General features: G+C 44.0%; 1 protein-coding gene across 1 annotated transcript in view; it reads left to right on the top strand.

The window, feature by feature from the left end:
- LOC129385795 (papilin-like) overlaps positions 1-17,555 on the top strand; it is a 111,980-nt gene extending 94,425 nt beyond the window's left edge. Inside the window, exons 31-35 of the mRNA XM_072289514.1 lie at positions 1,332-1,502; positions 2,512-2,985; positions 7,063-7,446; positions 12,092-12,361; positions 13,303-17,555. Coding sequence (XP_072145615.1) covers positions 1,332-1,502; positions 2,512-2,985; positions 7,063-7,446; positions 12,092-12,361; positions 13,303-13,649 — 1,646 coding nt within the window. The 3' untranslated portion in view covers positions 13,650-17,555. The remainder of the gene's footprint in view (positions 1-1,331; positions 1,503-2,511; positions 2,986-7,062; positions 7,447-12,091; positions 12,362-13,302) is intronic.
- Positions 17,556-22,289: the final 4,734 nt, after the last annotated feature.

Here is a 22,289-nt window from a genome sequence, read left to right as displayed (position 1 = left end):
TTTTAACGCAAATTTTTGGCTTCTACACATGTTGCGTTGCGCTTACATTTCATATCAACCATGCTGTTGCACGCTGGTTTTCGCCCCACAAAAACCATTATGGAACTCCCCTTAACAGCTTTGCTATAAAACACCTGGTGTGTGCGTGTGTGTGTGTGGTTACTTAGCATGCAAAACAAGTGTAATGACATGTACGCCTCTTGCTCTGACTGGTCAGTCAAGCCCGTAACTGTCCTTTGTGTCTGTAGCATAGTGCCATTGTCTGAATGTAAGATTTGACAGGCAAAGCACACTTGTCGACACTGGGTGAGAGTTCGTCTTAAGCTGAACCATTGAAATCAACACTTGACTGCAGTACAAATTTGTTGTGGTCACAGCTACACTTGGCTCCTTGTGATGTTTGTGTGTGCAATTTTTGTTGAACAGCTCGCTGCCTTTTGTGAAACTCTTTGCTCATGTTTGTCTTGATCTTCGTAGGCGTAGAACCACCCACCCGGCATCCCAATAAGCCTAGGCATGCATGCCTTCTCACTTGCACTGCTTGTTCCTTTACTTAGTAATAACAGATGTCCTAAAAGTAAAAAGTGTAGTGTATACTAATACCTACAATAGTGATTAGTAATATTTGGTCTACCTAATATTTTACCAAAGTGCATTGTAATGGTAATAACGCTAACTGGGTGGGCATTTTTTCTACGCTGACTTGTAGTGACAGCCCATTGGTCACTGCAGTACTTTGCATTCCTTCATGAGCATTCTTTTTGTAATCTGGAGAGATTTCATTCGGTAGTGGGAGGTATGCCTTAGATGAGACTAGCTGTTTAAGTTATACTATAGGGATAGCGTGGTATACATCACTTTACTTCTTAAAGCCTGGAAAGAAAAAGGGAGAGAGAAACTTTTGGCTAGCCCTACAACTCCTTCCTCCTCAATATAAACATAGTTAGCAGATAGAGAAGGTTATCATGCACTAGTTAGGATGTGTGATGGGTAATTCTGCTCTGTTAGCGCTGCAAAGCAAAGGAGGGTTTGGTTAAGCTGCCATGGAGGATAACCACATTAATTCTAGTCATATCAGCGTTCATGTAATTTTCAGTTCACTTTCGAGTAAACATTGTCCCTTATGTGTCTGCCACTTTTCTGGCTTTCTTTTTCTCTTACTGGCTGTGCTGGATGCTGTAGTCAGATGTATTCTTTCTAAAGAGACTGGTACTCAGTATAATGGCAATAATGTTTAAGAAGTTGAATAATAAAGCACGTCGTAGTGTAGTGCAGACAGTGCTAAACAAGGCAGCGGCGAAAGCTGCAGAAGCTGTGACTGAACTGTGCAGGCATATGCAAGAAAACGGTCGACCCCGGCCACTGCAGTGAGGTGCATGAACGGTGGTTCTACGACGCACATACCGGCGTCTGCCTGCAATTCGTGTACACTGGCTGTGGAGGCAATAAGAACCGGTTCAAGTCGGCCGAAATGTGCATGAAGTTCTGCTCTGGAGTTTCAAGTAGGTGGAGGCGGGCCCATCAAATTTTTCTTGCATGTAGATGTGGATGCGCTGCTCTGTTGCATGCTTGTACACGCGCTAATGTTAGCCGACTGCTGTTACATTGAATACAATGAGCAGGAAGTCGCACATTCTACGTGGAGCTAATTGAAGAGGTGTGCTAAGTTTCAGAATGTTAAGGATGGTAATCCTGCCCCCGTATTCACAAACCAAACTTAACTTATCGCGATAAGGCCACATATGAAAGGATGAGGAAAGTGTAAGGAAAGAACAAGTTGTGTTTCGAAAACACACCTTAAGGCGCCATAAGTGTGCCTTATGAAAGACATCCTTCACTCGTTAAGTGCTTTACCTGGGAGCGAGGCTAGATAATTTTTTGCTACGAAATATTTACTTTTACGACGTTTAAACTGCTTTTATTACAATAGAGCAATAATGGCGTGCACACAAGCACCTGTACGTAAATAATGGACAAATGCTTGATGAAACGTGATGAAACGCTCGCCGTTTTTGCTGAGTCCGCCATTTACGCCTGGCCACGTTGGTCTAACCCACTCGACGCAGCGCACGTTTTTGTACCGTCTTCTCGAGAGTGGTTTTGTCCGCGTTGTTTTTGTATTGGTAAAACACTTCCTGATTTTTAACACCTCTGCCTACTCCCACAAAAAAAAAAAAAAAAAAAAAAAAAAACAAAGAGAAACCACCTTTGCCGGTCGGTCTTGCATGTTTTATAGAGTGGAATAATATAGAGCGGAAGCGAAATGCATTTAGTAGTAATTATGTTTGTCCCAATAGAAAAGCCTCTCTTTCAAAGTATAGGAAGTTAAATGTCCTCATAATAAGCAAACACTTTCTTTTGCAGAGAGTACCACCTCACACGTGTCCACAATGACGCAGACTCCTATTCTAACTTCTGAGCCAACAAATGAATGTAAAACACTTACTGATTTTTAGTACCTCTGCCTACTCCCGCTAAAAAAGAAACAGCTTTGCCTTTGTAAATAAAAAAAAAAGAAGAAAAGAGAAAAAGTCTGCAAAAATGGGTCTAGAATTAGTGAGCATAACATTTTTAACAATAGGGTTCATTGTGGCGTGAGCTTAGGTTCTGATCTATGGCATTACGACGAAAACAGATTCATGAGTCGGTTAATCCAATCCAGAATAATCAAACCTTGGTTTCTTGCAGACCTGTCACCGCCCGTGCACCGTCCGGCAGAAATGGCAGCACACGCAAAGCCCGAGGTGACAGCCAACGCCGGCTCTGACGTGACACTGTCGTGCCTCGACCGGCCATTCCTGATACTGTCTGTCACGTGGACCTTCCGCGATGAGTTAGTTGAGAGCAATAAGGGGCGCTTCAAGATCTTGGTCGATGGCTCGTTGCACATCTCTCAGCTGACGGGCGACGACGCCGGCCCCTACCGGTGCACTGCCGACGACGGGCGCCAGAAGGTGTCACATGTCACCAACCTCGTTGTGTTCGGTAAGTTCAGGAAAGGGCATCCATAATGCATTCTCCCTTTCTTTTCCTTGCCAGCAAACTTCAGCAAACTTTGTCAAACCTTGAGGCAGCAATTCGTGTCATTAAGCTGCGTTGACGCACTCCTGACATTGGAAATCCGTTTGGCTGCAAATTGGTGATGTTTGACGTACTCTTGCATGCAGACTCATGCAATGACGGCCTCAGGAGTTTACACACAGTCTACAACAAATAAAGACATGGTAACCTAAGTGCACGGCTTTAGGAAACTTAGAGTCTTTGTGATCATGCCAATGAATTTATCTATGAATGATAGCTTAACGAAAACATGTGACGATTTGTGTGTTGCTCTCATAGTTCTCACAGTCATCAAAAGAATGTACGCTTCGTGACAGTCAAGAGTGTACTGAAGCCAGTGTGCTGCTCACGCTGTCACGTGAAATTCGATGCTGGCAGTGCGGCCTTCTTATCGAGCTACCTGAGGCTTGTGCCTCGCTGCTAGTGCCATCATTAGTTCTTGTGGTGCGAGTCTCACGGCACTATCACAACACTTACTTTTCAGAGGGTAAACAACTAGATTTGTCTCCCTAGTTGGAAACTCTGAGAGCACAATGGTTGTCTTGAGTCTCGCAAGGTGAAGTCTGCATAATTAGGCGTAGCTGAAAGAAAATTTTGAAAAAGAAATGCCTTGTGGCAAAGCCAGTTTTGCATGAAGATTAGCAATTTGAATAATCCGCTGCGTTGCCTCTGTAGTGGAACTACATAGCGTTTGGATGCTGAGCACCTTTAAGTCATAGTTTTGATTTCGAGCATTGGTATGCTGCGCTCCAACGAAGGAGGGGTATGGGCGAATGCAGCGACGCTTGGGATTTTTGTCCCAAATCCACACTCAGTAGTGTATGGGAAAAAGAACCCCAGATGGTGGCACTTAATCTAGAGCCCCCCCCCCCCCCCCCCCCGCTCCCCTTACTGTGGCAAAGTCTCCCATAGCCAGAGTGTGAATTTAGGACACAAACTTCATTGGTGAGTCAGGCGTCTGTATTTGGGCACGGTCACTTGGGATGCTAGCTGCTACAAGTGCTACATCGAAGGAAAGTATAGTACTTTATATGACTTGGTGCACATTATGTCACATTACCTTCGTTTAAAGTTCACCCGAATGCATGCCCAGATATTAATACTGACTGCATGCAAATCTGTGCATTTTGGTTGCGCATGGTTCTGTGTATGTAATTATCAGTGCTAAAGCACTACCACCTTTTTTTTAGAGCACGGCATGTTGCTATCTGAAGCCTCAAATTTAGTCGATGTTTGTAGTTTATTGACACTGTGTAAAGGGGCAAAAATGCTTGGTGTACAGTAACAGCCAACAAGAGGAGGCATCAAAATAAGGCTATCACGAGGACCTCCTATCGGTACTGCTTTAGGTAATTACATAACAAGGCCGGTGAATAACTTAGCAACAGGCGTACAAGGGATCAAAATGGCTTAATAACTGAACATAAGCAGTACATAAACAAAACTAGTACAATGACCCAGTTTTAAACACATTAATGTACATGGTATATATACACATCGAGAGAGAAAGAAAGAAACAAAGACTGAAAGAGCTCCGTATATATATATATATATATATATACCGTAAGAGCTTGTTAATTCGAACCGCAAGGGGAAACCGCTTCAGTTCGAACTAACGAAAGTGAAGGAGAACGACAGTACACGGTGATTTGGAAGCAGTAGGGCATGTCAAAAATTTGGCGTGTCAAAAGTGATGGCGTGTGCCGTGGGCACACGCTATCTTGAAGTCGCAGCTCTGGGTCCGACTGTGCCACACCACCGATGTCCACCGGAACGAACGTTAGCCAACGCTTAACACCATAACAAAGAATTGCGACGGCCGGTACCTCATAAGCTGAAGGCAAACGTGCAGAACCGATGAGGACCGCCTAGGCTAAAACGCTGAATATGTGAAGGTGGCGAAGGCCCCAATTCGTCGGTTCTTGATTGCAAGCGCAGCTGCGACGCACTTGATTCGCTGTGCTTTTTTTGCTTGCCGCGCCATCTGCCGCACAACATTAGCAGCTGCACAAGATTTGCAAAGCCTCCGAGATTCGCGATCGGCAAGAAGTCTCGGAGGTCACGTAGGACGGAGGCAGCCGCCGGCGCCTTCTGGCCGACCCCGCGCTGGTTAGATTTTTCCCAATTTTGCCTTCTCTCGCCGTTCTCTCCATTACGGAGGTGACGCAGCCTTGTGTGTAAGCAGTAGCCGCGTTTCTCTGGCCACGTGTAGCCACGTGTAGCCAGTAGCCGCGTGTGCCAGGCGCCGAGCCGCCGGCACGGTGGTGCGTGGTTCGAAAGATCCGTGGCGGAACCTTCTCGCGTTCGAATTAACAGGCTTTTTGTACATAGACTTCTGTGGAGCTTGGCCGGACCAAATTCGTACAGTTCGAATTATCCATAAAGTCGAATTTAACGAGGTTTCAATGTATATATATATATATATATATATATATATATATATATATATATATATATATATATATCCAAACATTAAAAAAAGACTCTCGTTGATAATATAAAATGCTTGGCTCATTGTACTTGTTTATTTTGGCTGAGGGTACAAAGTAGAGCTACAACTTTCCTATTGTGTAGCGAACAAGGGCTAAGGGGGGCTTGATTTTTTTAGTCGCCGCCTTACAAAGTTGTCAATGTAGAGAAAGCTTGGCTTTGTGTCGTTGCGACTAACTTTCCTAAAGTAATAGCAAAAGTTCAGACTTGAAGCATAAATAATCTTATAAATGAAATAACATTGTGCTTATGAGTTAGACATGCAACACATGATTATCAAGTCAGTGCAATAATTTGAGAACCAGCTGCCTTGTAAAGGCGCCCTAAGTCCTTTAGTTACTTCAAACCAATCTTCTAGTCATGCCACGGTCTTGCACATACCATGAACCACATTTTTTTATGCGAACCTTTTATGCTGGCTGATATGTTAACCTCCTTGACCTGCCAGAGAAAGGTGGTACAATACCCTGGTCTTGAATATACTTTGGTAGGCTACATAGTTGTAGTCGGCTTGTCTTCTGTTGTTGTAAGCAGGCTTTGTTCTTCCTCATAGTAACAACGTAATGCTTAATAGGAGGCTTTCATCAGTCTTAATTTATGTGGAAAGCAGCTCTGCCAGTACAATATTCCTGCAGCATTGATGCAGGATTCGCGTTCAAGTGGCTGAAAAGAAATTAGTGGACATCAAGATATTCTTGTCTGGAGCTACCTGTAACTCTGATGCCAGGGGACAGCATTTCTAGGTGGCCTGATTGCTACGTGCATTCAAACACTAACACTGCCAATGAAACGGCATAGCAAAGCGTAGATGCACAACCCGGAGCTAATCTCCAAATGAAGGTTGTTCTGCCCTATGCACTAAACGCACAATATTTGCAAGCTGTATGAAGTACACAAAAGAGTCGTGGCTTGCATCTTTGGCCAGTCAGTAAGGTTCAGAGATTGAATACTTAGACAGGCAACTTTACCGAAAGCAACAGACGCCAACCACACTTGCTATTTTATTGGTTCTTATTACTTTCTTTACCCCACAACCCCCTTGCCTCATACCTTTCTATTTCGGCCTCTGTTTTAAGTTGTAGTAGAGCTTCAGTTATAGGTCAGTAATCAAACCTCTATATATTGAAATATTAGATAAAACGAAATATTGGATATAAGAATGTTTGAAATGTTTCTCGTCAATATTGGCATGAAGTGAATATTGGATATAAGAAAGGTATTTTTGCATTGAACACGACTTCGTTATAATAACGAGGTTCAACTGCATGGTGCGTTAATTCTTTTCTTTGTACTGTCTCGTGCATGTTGGAATGCTGCAAAGCATCTTGAATGAATGGGTTGCCTGCTTTGATATGGTGTGCTTTATTGTAACTAAAACAGCACACCACTGTTAAACACTAGACTAACCCTTCATGCACCTCCTCTCTCCTTTTCCTTCTTGCAACCCATTTCCCATCCCCCTCGACGCATGGTTCCCGCCACCACAAACTCGTCGTCACTAACCCCCACCAGTGCCTGCTACAATCAAGCCCTCGAGCGCGACGGTGACCGTGACTGTGTCAAGCACGGCACGACTGTTATGCTTGGCCGTTGGCCACCCGACTCCCATCGTACAGTGGTACCGGCACGGCAAGCAGCTGCCACAGCGGAGCGCGCGCTACGCCATCCTAGCAGACTTCACGCTCGCCATCCAAAACGTCACGCTCGAAGACGAGGACATTTACATGTGCCGCGCGTACAACTACTACGGCCAACCAGCCGTCTGGAAGGTGTCCCTCTCCGTGCTGCCATTGAGTCGGGAGTCGGCAGTGCCGGGACGCCGCCGGCGCCGCGGTCATGGCTCACGGGGTTCATCATTCCGGCGTACAGGCAGGAAAATATATCTGACCGGCAACGGTGCGTAGCAACGCACAGTGGCGCGAGAAGATGGGAGCGGTCACTCTGTACTCGGTGTGGCTGGTGCCCTGTCTTATTGCGTTGGTCATGCTTTAAGTTAGTTGTATGTGTGGACTTCAGGAAACTCTGTAGCTAGTGCCTCACTTCGGACTGTCTCTTTGTCCTTGGGCCGTTGTCACGGCAAGAATGGTTTATGTGCATTCGAGCACAGATTAAGCACATTATATCTTCCAGAGTAGCATGGTCTACCTTTGCAGAGTTTACAGTGTGCTCTTGAATCACTACAGATTGAAGATATTACAGGCAACTATAGCTCCTTAAATAGCTTGTTAAAGTAACGTAAAGAGTGAGGCTCTTACAGAACTACATTTCAGGAAGCCATCTGGAATCTTGGAGCTCAAGGAATATTACAGTTTGAGTAAGAAAGGCTAAGGCTTAAGAAGTAATTTATTGCAATCATAAATTTAAGTGACACAGTTCAAGCCTCTGGCACGAGGTGCATCACAGGAGAATTCTAGTTGGCCTGACATGAGCTTTATGTATCACAATGTCTGTACATATGTATTCACATGTTTTTCATAACATAAAAACATAGCCATACAGGATCTGTTTTCCTTCTCATTTTTTTGCCCAGTTTTTGTGGCCAGTCAAAGGCTTGATGCATTAGCTGCCTCTACAACCTTAGAAGCTAGAAACTGCCACATTCACAATAAACATCCACCTTGATTAAATTAATTTTCTTCACTTCGAAGACGGCACAGACGGCAGCCACCTTTCTGGTCGGTAGCCAAAAGGATCATAAAAGCAGGACCACATTGAAATCAGTTATTTGGCTCATTCTGCATTCTGAAAAGGCAGCGTCAGTATTTTGCTGCAAGATAATTTGTGGTACAATGCCGGCAAGAAGATACATTGTGCATTTTAGGTCTTTCCACAATAGCATTCATGCATGAATGGATTGTCAAGACGTAGGTAGGCTGGGCACGGATCACCCCAAACTACTGAGGTTTAGCTCGTCGCCGCAAGTGCATCAGCTGCAGTTTGTTGCAGTTTACAGCGCACCTTCCCAGCAGAACCAAAATGCACAAAACAGAATAAAAGACTTGTGAAAGCCAAGTGTACATATGTCACTTCCAATAGGCTAGTGATTTACGTTTTGAAGAGCGTCTGTCACTTGGTGCTTGTACGTCTGGGAAGGTACGTGTTTGGCTTAACTTGGCTTAACTGCTTGAAAAGAGACTGGAATATAAACAGCAATATGAACAGTAGTAAAATCACTCTGCAGTAGTCTTGCTTAAGCTTGCTTCTGAGGCATGTCAGACGCTTATACAGGATGCCAGCCTGATGCTTTTTACAAGTGAACACACATCATAGTGAAAGGTGGGTGCTTTACACAGATCTGTGCTACATATTTAAGTGCGAAAAGCTGAAATGTACTGCTTTTGCGACAATATTATACACAACGAAGTGGTGGGAATAGATTAGTGTGGAGACGTTAGAGCTTGTCAATTAGTATACATTATGTTCTGAATATGGAACAGATTGCATCGCCAAAAGCAGGCACACTTTTATGCCACGAAAGAGAATGGCTCTGTAGAATGTGATTTTATCACAGTACTAGACAGACAATGTTGCAGTTTTGCAAGCCTTTCTATCTGTTTATGTCAGTTAAGTTTCTTCTCGCAGGACATCCAGGCAGACTATTCTTCAAAGTGTCTTTGTTGCCGTCCGACGACACTTTTCACTCGGGGAGGTGAACTTAGGAATACATGGGTGTATCAAAAAAAGTAGGATACATCGACTCGCGGTGGCCAATGACCAGCTCGCTAGCTTCACCCTTCTCATGTCTACACACTCTTTTAAATACCATTGCGAATTGTAATGGTACTCTTATTTTACCCCTCTTCACTAAAATTCTACCAATCAGTTCCTGTACATGACGTCTTTTCCAAGTAAGTGGGGCCACCAACAATCCACATTGTGACCGCCTCCTTCTCTAGCCCAGTTTCTCGAACAGACAGTCCAACACTTAAATGAATGCCACATGGCTGTCTTGCTCAAAGTTCACACACCTCGGTGAGCTGGCCTGGTGTAATGGCATGCCCCACGAACACATGAATAGCCCTGCAAACACATATATTGCCCCGCAAACATATATATCGCTCCGCAAACATATAAATCGCCCCGTAAACACGTAAACCCGTGAGCTACTAAACCCAGATATTCTGCAGAATCTCAGGTGCGATGTTGCCGCCAGGCCTCCCATTGCATAAATATGCTCGACAGCATAAACTGTATGTCTCCCACACTTCAACGGGAATGCCGCCACTTGTGGCAGTGCCTGTGTTTCTGTTAGTCCACAAGAACACCCCTATGTGCTGCTGAGTGACATGCGTGCGGTGAAGCGGCTGCTTGGTCTCCCTGAGTGCAAAGAGTTGCCGGACAATGATGAAAACACTTGGAAGAATCGTCGGCCTGGAAGTCCTGGGAGAAAAAACTTAACTATGTGTTTCATAATATATAATGGGATGCAAAGTTAGCTAACACTGATTTGTGGTCCAATAGCTACGTAGCGGTTCATCACTGCAGATTAGCAAAAAGGAGGGGGGGTGAATTGGAATTCTGCCTCATCTGGTTTCTGCATGCAGTCAACCCCTGATAGCTTGACCTTAATGGGACAGCAATATTGGTTTGCATTATCTGAAGGTACAAATTAAAGGAAGTCTCAAATAAGCTCCTATAAAAGTATGGCTACCTCGTGGGATGTTGTTGCCACGTCCAAATTAAGAAGCAGTTGGAAAAAAAGAACATTAAACCTGTTTACATGGACTTCACCGTGCGCTCACACCATGAATGAGAGGATGGCACACATACTTATATAGTTAGTTGCTTGTGTGTGACAACTACACGTAGCACTGGACTTCACCGTGCGCTCACACCATGAATGAGAGGATGGCACACATACTTATATAGTTAGTTGCTTGTGTGTGACAACTACACGTAGCACTATAGGCCGTCTAACCTCGTTATAACAACATTGCATTTAGCATGAAAGTAGCCTCATTATATTCTATATATATGATAATCATATATTAATGACATGTTGATATTGGTGAGAGACGTTTCTTCTTGACTCCATTATATCCAATAATATGTCATATCTGGGTTCGTTATGTCGAGGCTCAACTGTCTAAATGCGTCAAACCTGCACAAGCTTCCCAGTGCCCATAGATGTTCAGTGTGTGCAGCAATGTATGGTACACATAGAGACAATGAACGAGAACATGAGACACATCCTTCGTCTGTCATCTGTGTTCACTGTATAGCACATGCAAACATCTCAAACCAACTAGGCTAGCCTTGTGACACATCCTCCAGATTAGCTCGCATTGACACAGTGAAGGTCGACTACATTTAGATGACGCTGTGCTTGTGAGGGGTGCCTTTTGTTACTGTGGAAAAGGAAAGCAGCTGCTCTTAAAACACTTGCTACTGGCACTCCTTTTTGTATGACTGCACTTGGCCTTCATGCATGCTCGTATGACTTAAATATTGAACCTTCTTTATTTCGTGTATAGAGGCTCACCTGCGAAGTAAAATGTGAGGAAGTCTGGTGCTTAAAGGGACACTAAAGGAAAATGTCAAGTCGAGCTGCATCGATAGATTGTTCGTCTAGAGGTCTGTTGTCGTTTTCCGTGTGCCAGCATATCACTTTTGTCGCATAGAAAATTACCGCCGAAGGTCCCACTGCTGCTCCTAAATTTGAACTGCCTGTGCCGAAATAGATGAGTTGGCATAATCTCCATGTGACCTCCCTCTATGCTCCTCTCTATGAATCAGCCGGTGCCCATGTCACAGGGGAGGTGCCCCAGCCCACAACAGATGACACCACTCCGATCTTCCATTTTCGTCATTTTCTTACTTACAAAAGCTTTGTTTTCAATACGAACAATACATTCATTATTACAGAAGCTTAATCTTTCAATCTAGTCCGACTTAACATTTTCCTTTAATGTCCCTTTATGTGTTGAGAAATAGACAGAAAGACAGGGAAGTTAGTTATGTGTTGAGAAAGACAAAAATAACCTAGGTGGCACAAGTACTAAACTCTGACTGGGAGTGCTCCCAAAGCACAATGTTTTTAAATTATTAAAATAAGTAAAAGAAATTAGTTAATTATAGATAATATTGCGCAACTTTGTGAGTTTTTCCTGACTGTTCCTGTTTCCACTGACTCATGGTGAAAAGGTTACAGACTTGCTATTAAGGCAGCAAGGGCAAGACTAAAGGCATTTTTTGTGTGTCACCTCAGCAGCCCGTTCTCCAGTCTGTGATTTGAGCGAGAGGATTTCTCTGTTGGTGAGGCTCAATGCAAGTTGAGCCATGACTGGCTAAAACATTAATTTCTTGCAAGCAGCTTCCATTGTGGGACGTAAGTAAGCTGCATGACCTTGGAAAGAAATAACACTGGGTGTATGTGCATGCATGCATGCGTGTGGGGCAAGAATTTTCTGTTCATAATAAAAGTCTCCATTGGGACGTACTTAGTGATCTCTTCAGTAAATGCGTAAGTGTTCCTGATTTAAGTGCAGTATGGCAGCGGTTGAGCGCAAGCACTCAATAAACTCTCTGCATCTCATTGCAGAGGTCGTGACAGTCGACGTGGTGATAGCTACCAGCGAGAACCGTGTGGGGGCACCTCTGCAGCTTGATTGCTACGTGACTGGTGCTCCCGAACCACGTGTCTCCTGGCTGCATGACGGCAAGCAAGTCGAAACAGACAGCCATCACGTTGTCATGGAGAACCACACGCTGTTGATTCCATCAGCGGTGATGTCAGACGGGGGTGAATACTCCTGTCAAGCGGACAATGGCCACAGCAATGAATCTGTCTCGGTTCACATCATCATGGACGGTAAGTGCCATCCATTGACCTTTGTGGGGTGTTGGTAATTTTGTGCCACATCCGAGTGGATGCTGACTTTCTACCTTTCTGTAACATTCCTCCACCCTATGGGATTTCATAGGATTTGTCTCTGAGCAGTACTGTTCTAAAGAACAAGATTGAGCAGTTGGTGCACGTTCATAATTGTGTGCAGTACAGAACAATGTACAATACTATTAAAGCAACTATTTCCTTTAACTGTATTATTTTTTTTTGCCTATGTTTGTTTGCTCGTGTTAATTGGTTTGATTATTTGCTTTTGTTCGCCTTGTGTTCTGCTAATTTATTGTTCTCTGCTCTTTCCCACTCTTGATATAGCATTATAATAGGGCTGTAGTATGTATAAATGAATGAAAAGGACTGAGGGTTCAAAGAGGAACAACACAAATCAACACTTGTTTTGCTTCAACGTTTGTTCCTATTGCGTTTCTCCGTGCAGAACAATAGAGCAGCTTTGAGACAAGTGAGGAAAGGAGATGAAAAAGCACTTGCTTTGGCATTATATTATGCCATGGCTCTTAGTAAATCCTATTTATCATAAGTGCACTTTTTGAGATTTTGCAGTTAGGTAATTAAAAGCGATGCATTTTTTATATGTTGTCTAGAGAGTGCGAACAGTTCACTTGAGTAAATGAAGTGTAAAGCATGCCTCATAAAGCCTTCCCGCATGGAGCATCTCTGCACAATTTTTTTTAAATAAGGAAGGAAGCATTCATAAAACTTTAATCATAGCTTTCAGTGTCTAAAAGTACTTTGTTACATTTACGGGCCTTTGCCACAACTTGCAAGCATGAGAACATCATGAGCTGAAAAACTTGTCATAGGGTTACATTATGACAGTTGCTTTTGGTGCAAAATTATCAGCAGAAGTAAGTGCCCAGTGCCTTCAATGAATGTCATCTTTTTTGCAGATATCTATGTTCCGGAGTCGTGCACTGACAACCCCCGCTTTGCCAACTGCAACCTCATTGTGCGTGCTCGTTACTGCACAAACAAGCACTACTCAAGGTTCTGTTGCCGTTCATGCATGCTTGCTGGCCAAATTCATGCTGATGGCAATGGGTATACCAACGGCAATGGTGATGGCAATGGATATGTCAATGGATACGGCAATGGTTATGGAAACGGCTTCAGCAATGGTAATGGCTTCGGCAATGGCTACATCAACGGATACAGCAACGGAAATGGTCATACCAATGGGTACAGGAATTTCACTGGAAACGGGAATGGAAATGGCAAGGCTAATGAACTTGCCTAAGCAAATGTTGTCGATTCTGCAACTCAGGGTTGTTATATTGCTTTCCCAGTCTTTTCGTATTCGATTTTCAGTGGTCTAAACTCTCTTCAGAGTTTGCAATGACTCTTTTTTTCTTTACACATATTCTGGTGATTGTGGCACTTAGTGCATGTGCCTTATCATAGAAGTGGGTGTTTATACAATCACATCATCTTGTTGTTAACAAGATATTTCGTTCTGGCCTCAATAGAGAGTGTAGTGTCAACACATTTGCCAGGACTGAATGCAAACATCTTTGGTTGAGACTTGTCAAAGTGCCATCTGAAAGAAATGCAAAATTCATAGCCTTAGGAACAGCACCAGGTTGATAATCAAAACTGATTGCACAAGATGCAACATCGTCAGCCTCAGGAACAAGATCACATCGATCTAATGAACACTTATTTCTTAAAATCACTTGCGATCTTTACACTGATGTCTTAAGAATTTATATTTCATTGTCTCGTATAAATAATTATTCCCTAGGTGTGACATAGTTCCACAGGCTGTTGTGTTCATTTGTACTACTTTGAGAAATGCATTGGCTTGGCGATAAGCTGATGTCAGCTTAGTACGATGGCATTTGCATAGTGCGATCATTTTCCCAATTACATGGTTTCTGACCTTGTTTTCACCATTTTCTTACATGTATTGCTTTAACACTGCATTACCTTGCAGAAGTCATATGGCTTTGTGTGCAATACGTCAAGCCTCAGAAACAAAAAACTAAAAACAAAAGGCATTGCCATGCAATAATTAGTTAAATCAAAGGGTGGCATATCATTACTTGCGGCATGTGCACTTTCAAGAAAAGAGTTGCTGCTGAAGCATCAATGAAGAACTGAGGGCATGCAAGAAATGAATGCTACTTATTTTTTTCTCCTTTGTTTATCATATACATACATGAATTGTGCTTAATATGCAAATTCCTTTAGTGACAAGAGCTGTTACTTAATTCGAGCTTGTGGCCTACTTGTCATTATAAACGTGCTTATACAGCCATTTGTGCCATTTCTAAAGGGTACTTGTTACTTGTGACAGAGTTCCTACCGAAAGTGTTGTGCTTTGATGTTGCCAAACAACTTTCATTATGTAATGGGCAGGAATGGGGCTTTATGAAGGCTGTTTACAAAAGTCTGCTGATAAGACTTGCGTTTTAAGCATAGCAATCATTTCTTGACTCGTGCAGCAAGAACTTCAGCAGATACCCATGGCCACCTTATTTGTGGTCAGTGCTGTATTACGCCTACAAGTTACGCTACCCACATGGTGTGTTCCACTTGCTGTGCTCGTTTCGCAAAACACTGGTTTTTAAGCCCAGTGGCCACGGACAACATGCATGTGCCGGTAATGTTACTCGCATACTGCCAAACCTTGATTGCGTGTCTTGTTTTTTGCCCATGGTTTTGTCAGGGTGAGTTCCGCTGGGCGATCTGGAAGAGTTGCGTGAATCCGTAAAGTGAGTGTGCGGGCATGCATCTTGACATGCTAGACACTCAACATGCCAGAAATGCTCCACACCAGATCAAAGCGTAGGTCATTGGTTACGTTGAAACAACTTACGGTGATGGAACCCCTGTGACCGTGCTTTGTTATAATTTGACTATACCGCTGTCACCTGCTTTATTGAAAGGCTCGTTGAATAATCGTCGACATAGCTTGAGCCTCGAAAGCAGCAAGTGCAGCTGCAGTGTGAAAAAGCAGTACATATCTTGCACAAGTGCTTACATATAGTAGTAAAATGAAGCAAACTGATCCTCTCAGCTGGTGGAAGTAACACGGCATTCCTTTGACGTTTCGGCCAAGTCTGTGCCTCAATGATAAAGGAAAGAAGTGATCGGCTGTGGAAGAGTAATTCAATTAGAGAATAACAGTAGTGAACATGAACTCATGCTGAGTACAGTCATGAAAAAAGCAAATCTTGTGCCACAGAATGCAAGGAATCTGCCCCTTCTGGATTGACCTGTGGAATGCGCCATCACTTTTGCAATACTATATACCCAACACTGCCAGTGTGTCATATTACAAGATGCTCTAGTCTGTCACCACCACCTCTCCAATGCATTCCACGAGAGATGAGCATGGAACAGCATTTGTGTGTGTGTTTTTTTTGTATGTGTCTGTGTTGTCCTTCCAGTAGTGTCCCTTGCGCAGTGACATTGTTTTGCATTTTGTTCACTCTCTGGGAGCAATTTTTCAAGTAGCCTGCAAAACAGGACTTTGTGCTTTTTATACTGGTTTACTTCATTTTAAAAACTTTAATCTCACTTTCAGTTTTTTACTTCACCCTTTGCTCGTCGTAATGCTGCCCAAACGTGTGTAGGTGGGATCGTAAGATCCGTGCAATTTCGCCCCATGATCATGAGCTCAAAGTTCGAAGTCAGCAAACCTTGCCAGTTGCCAATCCTCTTTCTCATCATTTACAGTGACTGCACTCCAGCCAGAGATAAGTGCTCTTGTTATATGGTCTTGTAGTACTTATGTGAGTGGTGCAGTCACATGCGCATGAAACACTTTGCAGTGCAGTCACTAAAATGTGCGTGGAGAAGACCATGAGCTTGCTTGCATGCAAAGGGTATCTTAATGCATTCTTCCTAAGAACAGCCGGGTCATTGTCATACAGTTTTATTGTCTGTTGCCAAATTGTGAACAATCTAGCGCAGTAGGTAATCTCCACTTGTAAGGCTTCTATGCTGTTCCTCAATGCTGCACCTAATTTCACAACAGCGCCGTTAATCTACCACAAGACCACGAAATTCAATTGGGCTGTTGCAGTAGTGTTTTAGCAAAGCACATTTGTGCAACAATGTGCACAAAACGGAGCATGTACTTTTCTACCCAACACACAGTGTCTGCGCACGGCTTCTGTTCCAACTATTTGCAGCATTTACTATTTTAGGTTAACGTTCCTTTTTAACTATTTCTCCTAAAACAAGAGAGAGATTCACAGCCTGTTTGTCTACATTGAAAGGTACTTTGGAAAACTGCATTTTCTCACTGGAGAAATATTTTTATTAGTAGAGGAAATGATGGCCAGTGTTTCTTTTTATCGAATATTGCACTCAAACCATGGTGGCAATGAGATTCTTTTGATGCCAATTGCTTCATGGTATTTTTGCATGTTTAGTGGGGTTATTTTTTACCACAATATGACCTGAAAGTTCTGAGGCTGCCTTTTCTTTTTTTCCCGGGTGTCTTCATATACACTGGTTTATTTGCCTTGGCTTTGACCAGACAATGCCAGAACATATGATATCGCAGGAAGCTTGTGAGGAAACATCAAAGTAGCATTACTGTGTGCCTCACTTTCACATAATTTCTGGTTGCCAAACCTGCCATCACTGTAAGACTGGCCTAGTATGTATTTGCAGTTCCAGAAGTGGAATGTATGAGTCAAGTTTGGGTTTCTTTTTTCAGAAGCCACTGTACTGTTTGTTGAAGCCTGATGTAAGCAAATCTCATTGCAGGTGTCTGCACAGGCACAAACATTACAATGCAGTGATGTAACGCAACAGTGAAAGAAATTCAGATTGTAAGATCTGAATGATTTCAAGCAAAGCTATGCGCCATTTCATCTCTGGCACACAGCTTGCTTCAGGCCACATGGAAAGACACAGTATCATTGTTTTATACGTTCTGCCTTACTGTACAGTATTATTTCTTTCTTGGCAGTCTTTTCGCCAAACAAGCTGCAGTGTTGCACTCTGTTGCGTCATTGCAAGTCTTGCACTGTTTTGACAGTATTGTTTCCATAAATCATATTTAACTGTACTTGGGCATTGGCGCTTTTATGCACAAATGTCTTTCTCTTTTTGTGTGGGACAAGTGCTTTCGCATGTTTGTGTAACCGTCTCGTCTTGTACATATAAAAAATGAATTGGCAGTATATTCTGGCCTGCTGTGTTCTTTGTGCGAAAGGTGTATGGCGCAGTTTAGCCAGGAGCTTTATTTCCTGACACACTTGTGCGCTTTGCTGCCTGTCACTTCAGCTCATCGCTTCACAAGTCCTTAGATATATATTGTATCAAGGGGTCAGCTGATTGTGAGATTGAATCCCGGCAACGGTGGCCATACATCGATGGGGGTGAAATGCGAATGCACCTGTGTGCTTAGATTTAGGTACAAGTTAAAGAACCCAAGGTGATCTGAATTTCCGGAGTCCCCCACTATGGCATGCCTCATAATCAGATCGGGGTTTTGGCATGTAAAACCCTATAATTTAACTGTGAGATCGAAGCAATTATACAGGGTGCCCCAACTATTATCCACCAAGATTTAAACATATACAAAGATACTGGGATTATTCCTTGCATTCTGCCTAATTACATTATTAGTCTTAATAAATTATTCAACTTAAATATTATAATAAGATGAAAAGTGTCAATGAAAAAATTGTAGAGCAGCATGAAAAACTCCCAATACAATTTTCTATTGCTATACGCGCTACAGAAAAAGGTTTTTCCAAGCATGGAAGAATCCCGTGAATACACGCAAAGTGCCTCGAGCGGGCACTCGAGTGGTCATTTCGCCTGTGTTCGCGGGCTTCTTTCACACTCCTACATTTGGCCTCCGAGATTTTGCAGCTGCCTCCAAGACTCTGCCGCCGCTGGCCTGTGGGGCGTCTCCATTTATTTTAGCCAGCATTTGGCGCGTTGTATGGGAACAGACAAGAATAGCCAGAGCCAGTACAAGCTGGTACTGTAGTTCAATAAAGGCAAGTGCAACGGAAAATATTTGCACACACAAAAAAAGAGTCTTTTTCTCTGTGTAATGAACACACCCTCGATTTTCACCCCAAATCTCGGAAAAAACATGTGGCCATTAGATACGAGTATATACGCGCTAGCAAAGTGTGCTGATTGTACAGATTAAAAAAAAAAAAAACACGGAAGTATAACGTTTTCAACTCTGCCACTCGTCTATAGAAGACAATTCTGCAGACTGTGCTATAATACCATGCACTTAAAGTGGACAGAACTGATTTGTTACAGACTTCTCTGAAATATGCCTCTATTTTATGGATAAAGGCCCAGCCACATGTACGCGATTTTTGGGCGACGGCGACAAGTGACCGTCACGGAGGACCCTGAGATCCGTGCGGCGACAGCTTGATTGCACAACAGCATGGCAGCAACCAGTCCGCCCGCTTCGATCTAGATTCGTTTTTGCATTGTGCTTTCTGCCATGACAGAAAAAAGGTAAATCAGCCACCGCTTTGTCTCGTGTCTTGCTTAGAAAAGATTTGTGTCGGTGTCGTCATTATCATTGAGATGAGATGTTTGTTTTGACGCTGTTAGGCCTGAGATGCCACCGAGGGTAGCGAAAGTGTTTTTAATTTTCCTCATCAGATGGTGCCACGGCATTTCACGCTGTGACAGAAAAAAGGTAAATCAGCCACCGCTTTGTCTCGTGTCTTGCTTAGAAAAGATTTGTGTCGGTGTCGTCATTATTATTGAGACGAGATGTTTGTTTTGACGCTGTTAGGCCTGAGATGCCACCGAGGGTAGCGAAAGTGTTTTTAATTTTCCTCATCAGATGGTGCCACGGCATTTCACGCTGTGAGACATGGAACTGATTTTTACAGTGCAGCTGCGCCTCTTCCTGCGGCGAGCGTCGGCGTTGTACCCCGTACCCGCCGTGGTTGCTCAGTGGCTATGGTGTTGGGCTGCTGAGCACGAGGTCGTGGGATCGAATCCCGGCCACGGCGGCCGCATTTCGATGGGGGCGAAATGTGAAAACACCCGTGTACTTAGATTTAGGTGCACGTTAAAGAACCCCAGGTGGTCGAAATTTCCGGAGTCCTCCACTACGGCGTGCCTCATAATCAGAAAGTGGTTTTGGCACGTAAAACCCCATAATTTAATTTTTTTTTGTACCCCGTATCAGCGAATGAGCATAGTGAAAGATGAAACCGTACGGGGAGTGGAGCGGGAGATGAAAGACGGCGATAGCCAAGAGAGCGCGAGGTGGAAAGCGGAGGAGGAGGGTGTGGCGAAAGCGTGAGAAGAAAAGCGTAGTACCACGCAAGACGGGCTCTGCGGCGACGATGGCTGCAAGATGGCGCCAGAGTAGCGCGCGTCGTCTGTATGGAAACAAAGCGTTGCATGAGCGAAGGTCCGTCTGCGGCGGATGCCGGGAACCGCGCCCAGGAGTCAACCGCGCGCTGCCTCCTGTGATCTCCCGATTAGCGAGGCAGTCGCACCACACTTCGCGCCTTTTGCAACGCGCCGCAAGAGGCAGATTGCCCTCGCCGGTCAATATATCGCCAAACTCGAATTAAATATATATCGCGAAATGAAAACACGTATAGCTGCGCTCAAATTTCGCATTATGGAGTATCGTAATAGCTGGTCAATTTTTCACTGGAAATGACAGCATATTAAAGGTAGCACTAATACAGTTTTGTTAAGCATTAGTTTGGTCTCGTGGTACGTTTACCATTTCTTTACAGACGCACCATTGTATTTATACAAACAGCAATGTAAATTTGTCGCCACATTTATTTCCGCGATGTCGCGTGCATGTGCCATGGTTGCTCCACGACGCGACAGAGCCCTGCAGGGTCTGCCATGTCGCTTGAATATCGTGTGGACGTGGTCTCAGCTTAAGACTGTCGCAAAATCTTTGTAACCATTATAGCAATTTCATGTAAGCCGTGAATTCGTATATCACGTATGCCCGCTTCAGGTGCTCTACTATATGTTCGCACTGGGCCATTTGGCATCTACAGCGTCTGGAAATTGTCTGCCGTCGAAATGCTGCATCGTTCACATAGCTTTCCAACCGCGCCGCCGGAGCTGTGACCGGAGTGCGATATTTTACTGCTATCGCCATCTGCCAAGCATATGCGATAAATTACAGGCGCGCGCATGGTATCCCAGATGCAAAAGGATAAAAAGTTGGGTGAGTTGGTACGATAACATGATCTTGAATTGTAGCACGAAGTGGTATAGACAGGGACTAGGAGCAGGCTAGCGCTCGTCCTGTCTGCTTCTTGTCTCTGTCCATGTCACTTCGCGTTACAATTCAAGATCATATCTCAGATGCCCTCGCATGCCCCGTGCTTTCTTCGCTTGCGTTGAGTTTGCATGCTTTTTTTGATATAGAGCGCAACTCTTAAAGGCCAACTGCGACGAAATTTCACTTGGGCTAAATTGATAAATGCCGAGCGTATACTGAAAGTAATCTGGCAGGCACGTAGGCAGGATTTTTTTTCGGGGGAGGGGGGGAAACCCAAGGTAACTTTTCTATGCAAACGAGGGGGGGGGTACCTTTAATAGTACAAATGTGAATAATGCCCACCATTTGCCATAAAGATGCGTAAAGCCGCAAAAGGTAATTGAAATAGCGTGTATCTCACAGGTACGCTTGTGAGGTACACCTCTTGCTTACTTGGGAAACAAAGAACCACACCAAATGGACTGGCGCATGAAAGATTCGCAAGAAGAAACTTGCCAAGAACAAATTAACAAGCGATAGTGCAAAATAAAGATTTCTAGTAACGTTTTTTGAATTAGCTCTGGAAGAATTATAGAGAAATGTATATTTGCGGAACAATCGCAGTTCTTTTAGATCCCTCGTTTACTGCTCTACCAAGTAGCAAAACCGACTCGTGTTGTTATTTGGGAAGTTGCGTAACGATGCGTGGTCACCAGTCCCGCACAACTGCGTAGAGTGCAGGACGCTGCGGTTCTAGACGTACTGCGCCCAACGCGGAAGGTTAGAACCCCCTCCCCCCATTAGCACTGCAGGGAAGTGGATACGTCAGGCGGCTCACTTGATAACTGTGGAACTGTCATTCAAAACACACGGAATTATTCTCCACTTCCTGCGGCGTTTTCTCTACTTCCTTCTTAAATAAAAAGACGGTGATTCATAAACATTTTCACAAACAATTTTCGCTTTTCCTCCCTGTTTGGATGTTGCCTTGGCTTTCTTGAACCTGTTTGGATGTTGCCTTGACTATGAACCGAATCTCTTTCCTGGCCCCTGGATCAGTCTAAAAAATGAAGGTTGAACTAACGAAGCAACAGGGATGCGCGTTATCATGAAATAGATGCTAACATAAAAATTCTGTTGGGCATTATAAGTAAACTAAAATATTATAATTAAGACACAATAGATGGTGACAACTGAATTCATCTTGAGTTAATCACGCAGGCACCGAATCGATGATAAAACTGGCCTGGACACCCCAGGAGATGCCGATAACTACCGCCATACAAAAGGAGTGAAAAAAATTGACAACCATTCCACTCTGTGAAGATGGAACGGCAGCGAAAGCTGACGACACTCAAAGCCCTCAAACGAAAAACAATGTGTATCACCTCAACTGCGGGTTGGCCTGAAAATAGTGAAATATCGGCCCGACCCGCGGCGGAGGTGAAGCAGGCGTTTAGCACCCTCATACGTGGGCCGCTCCCGAAGTTAGTGCAACACCGGCTGACCCTCGGCGGAGGTGGGCCGATTTACGCTCGAGCCGCCCACCGCCGCAAGCCGCACCGCACGCTTGCGGTCGCGCGAAAAATTGCACCTATCTAGCACTTGTGCACAAATTACCGCTTACACTGTGTACACAGTGTATACCTTACACATTGTAAACCGAAATTCGTGCGCAAGTGT

The sequence above is a fragment of the Dermacentor andersoni genome, chromosome 7 (assembly GCF_023375885.2).
Source record: "Dermacentor andersoni chromosome 7, qqDerAnde1_hic_scaffold, whole genome shotgun sequence".
Classification (NCBI taxonomy): Eukaryota; Metazoa; Arthropoda; class Arachnida; order Ixodida; family Ixodidae; genus Dermacentor; species Dermacentor andersoni.
The sequence above is the reverse complement of the archived record's forward strand: the minus strand, read 5'-3'. Positions and strand labels throughout refer to the sequence as shown.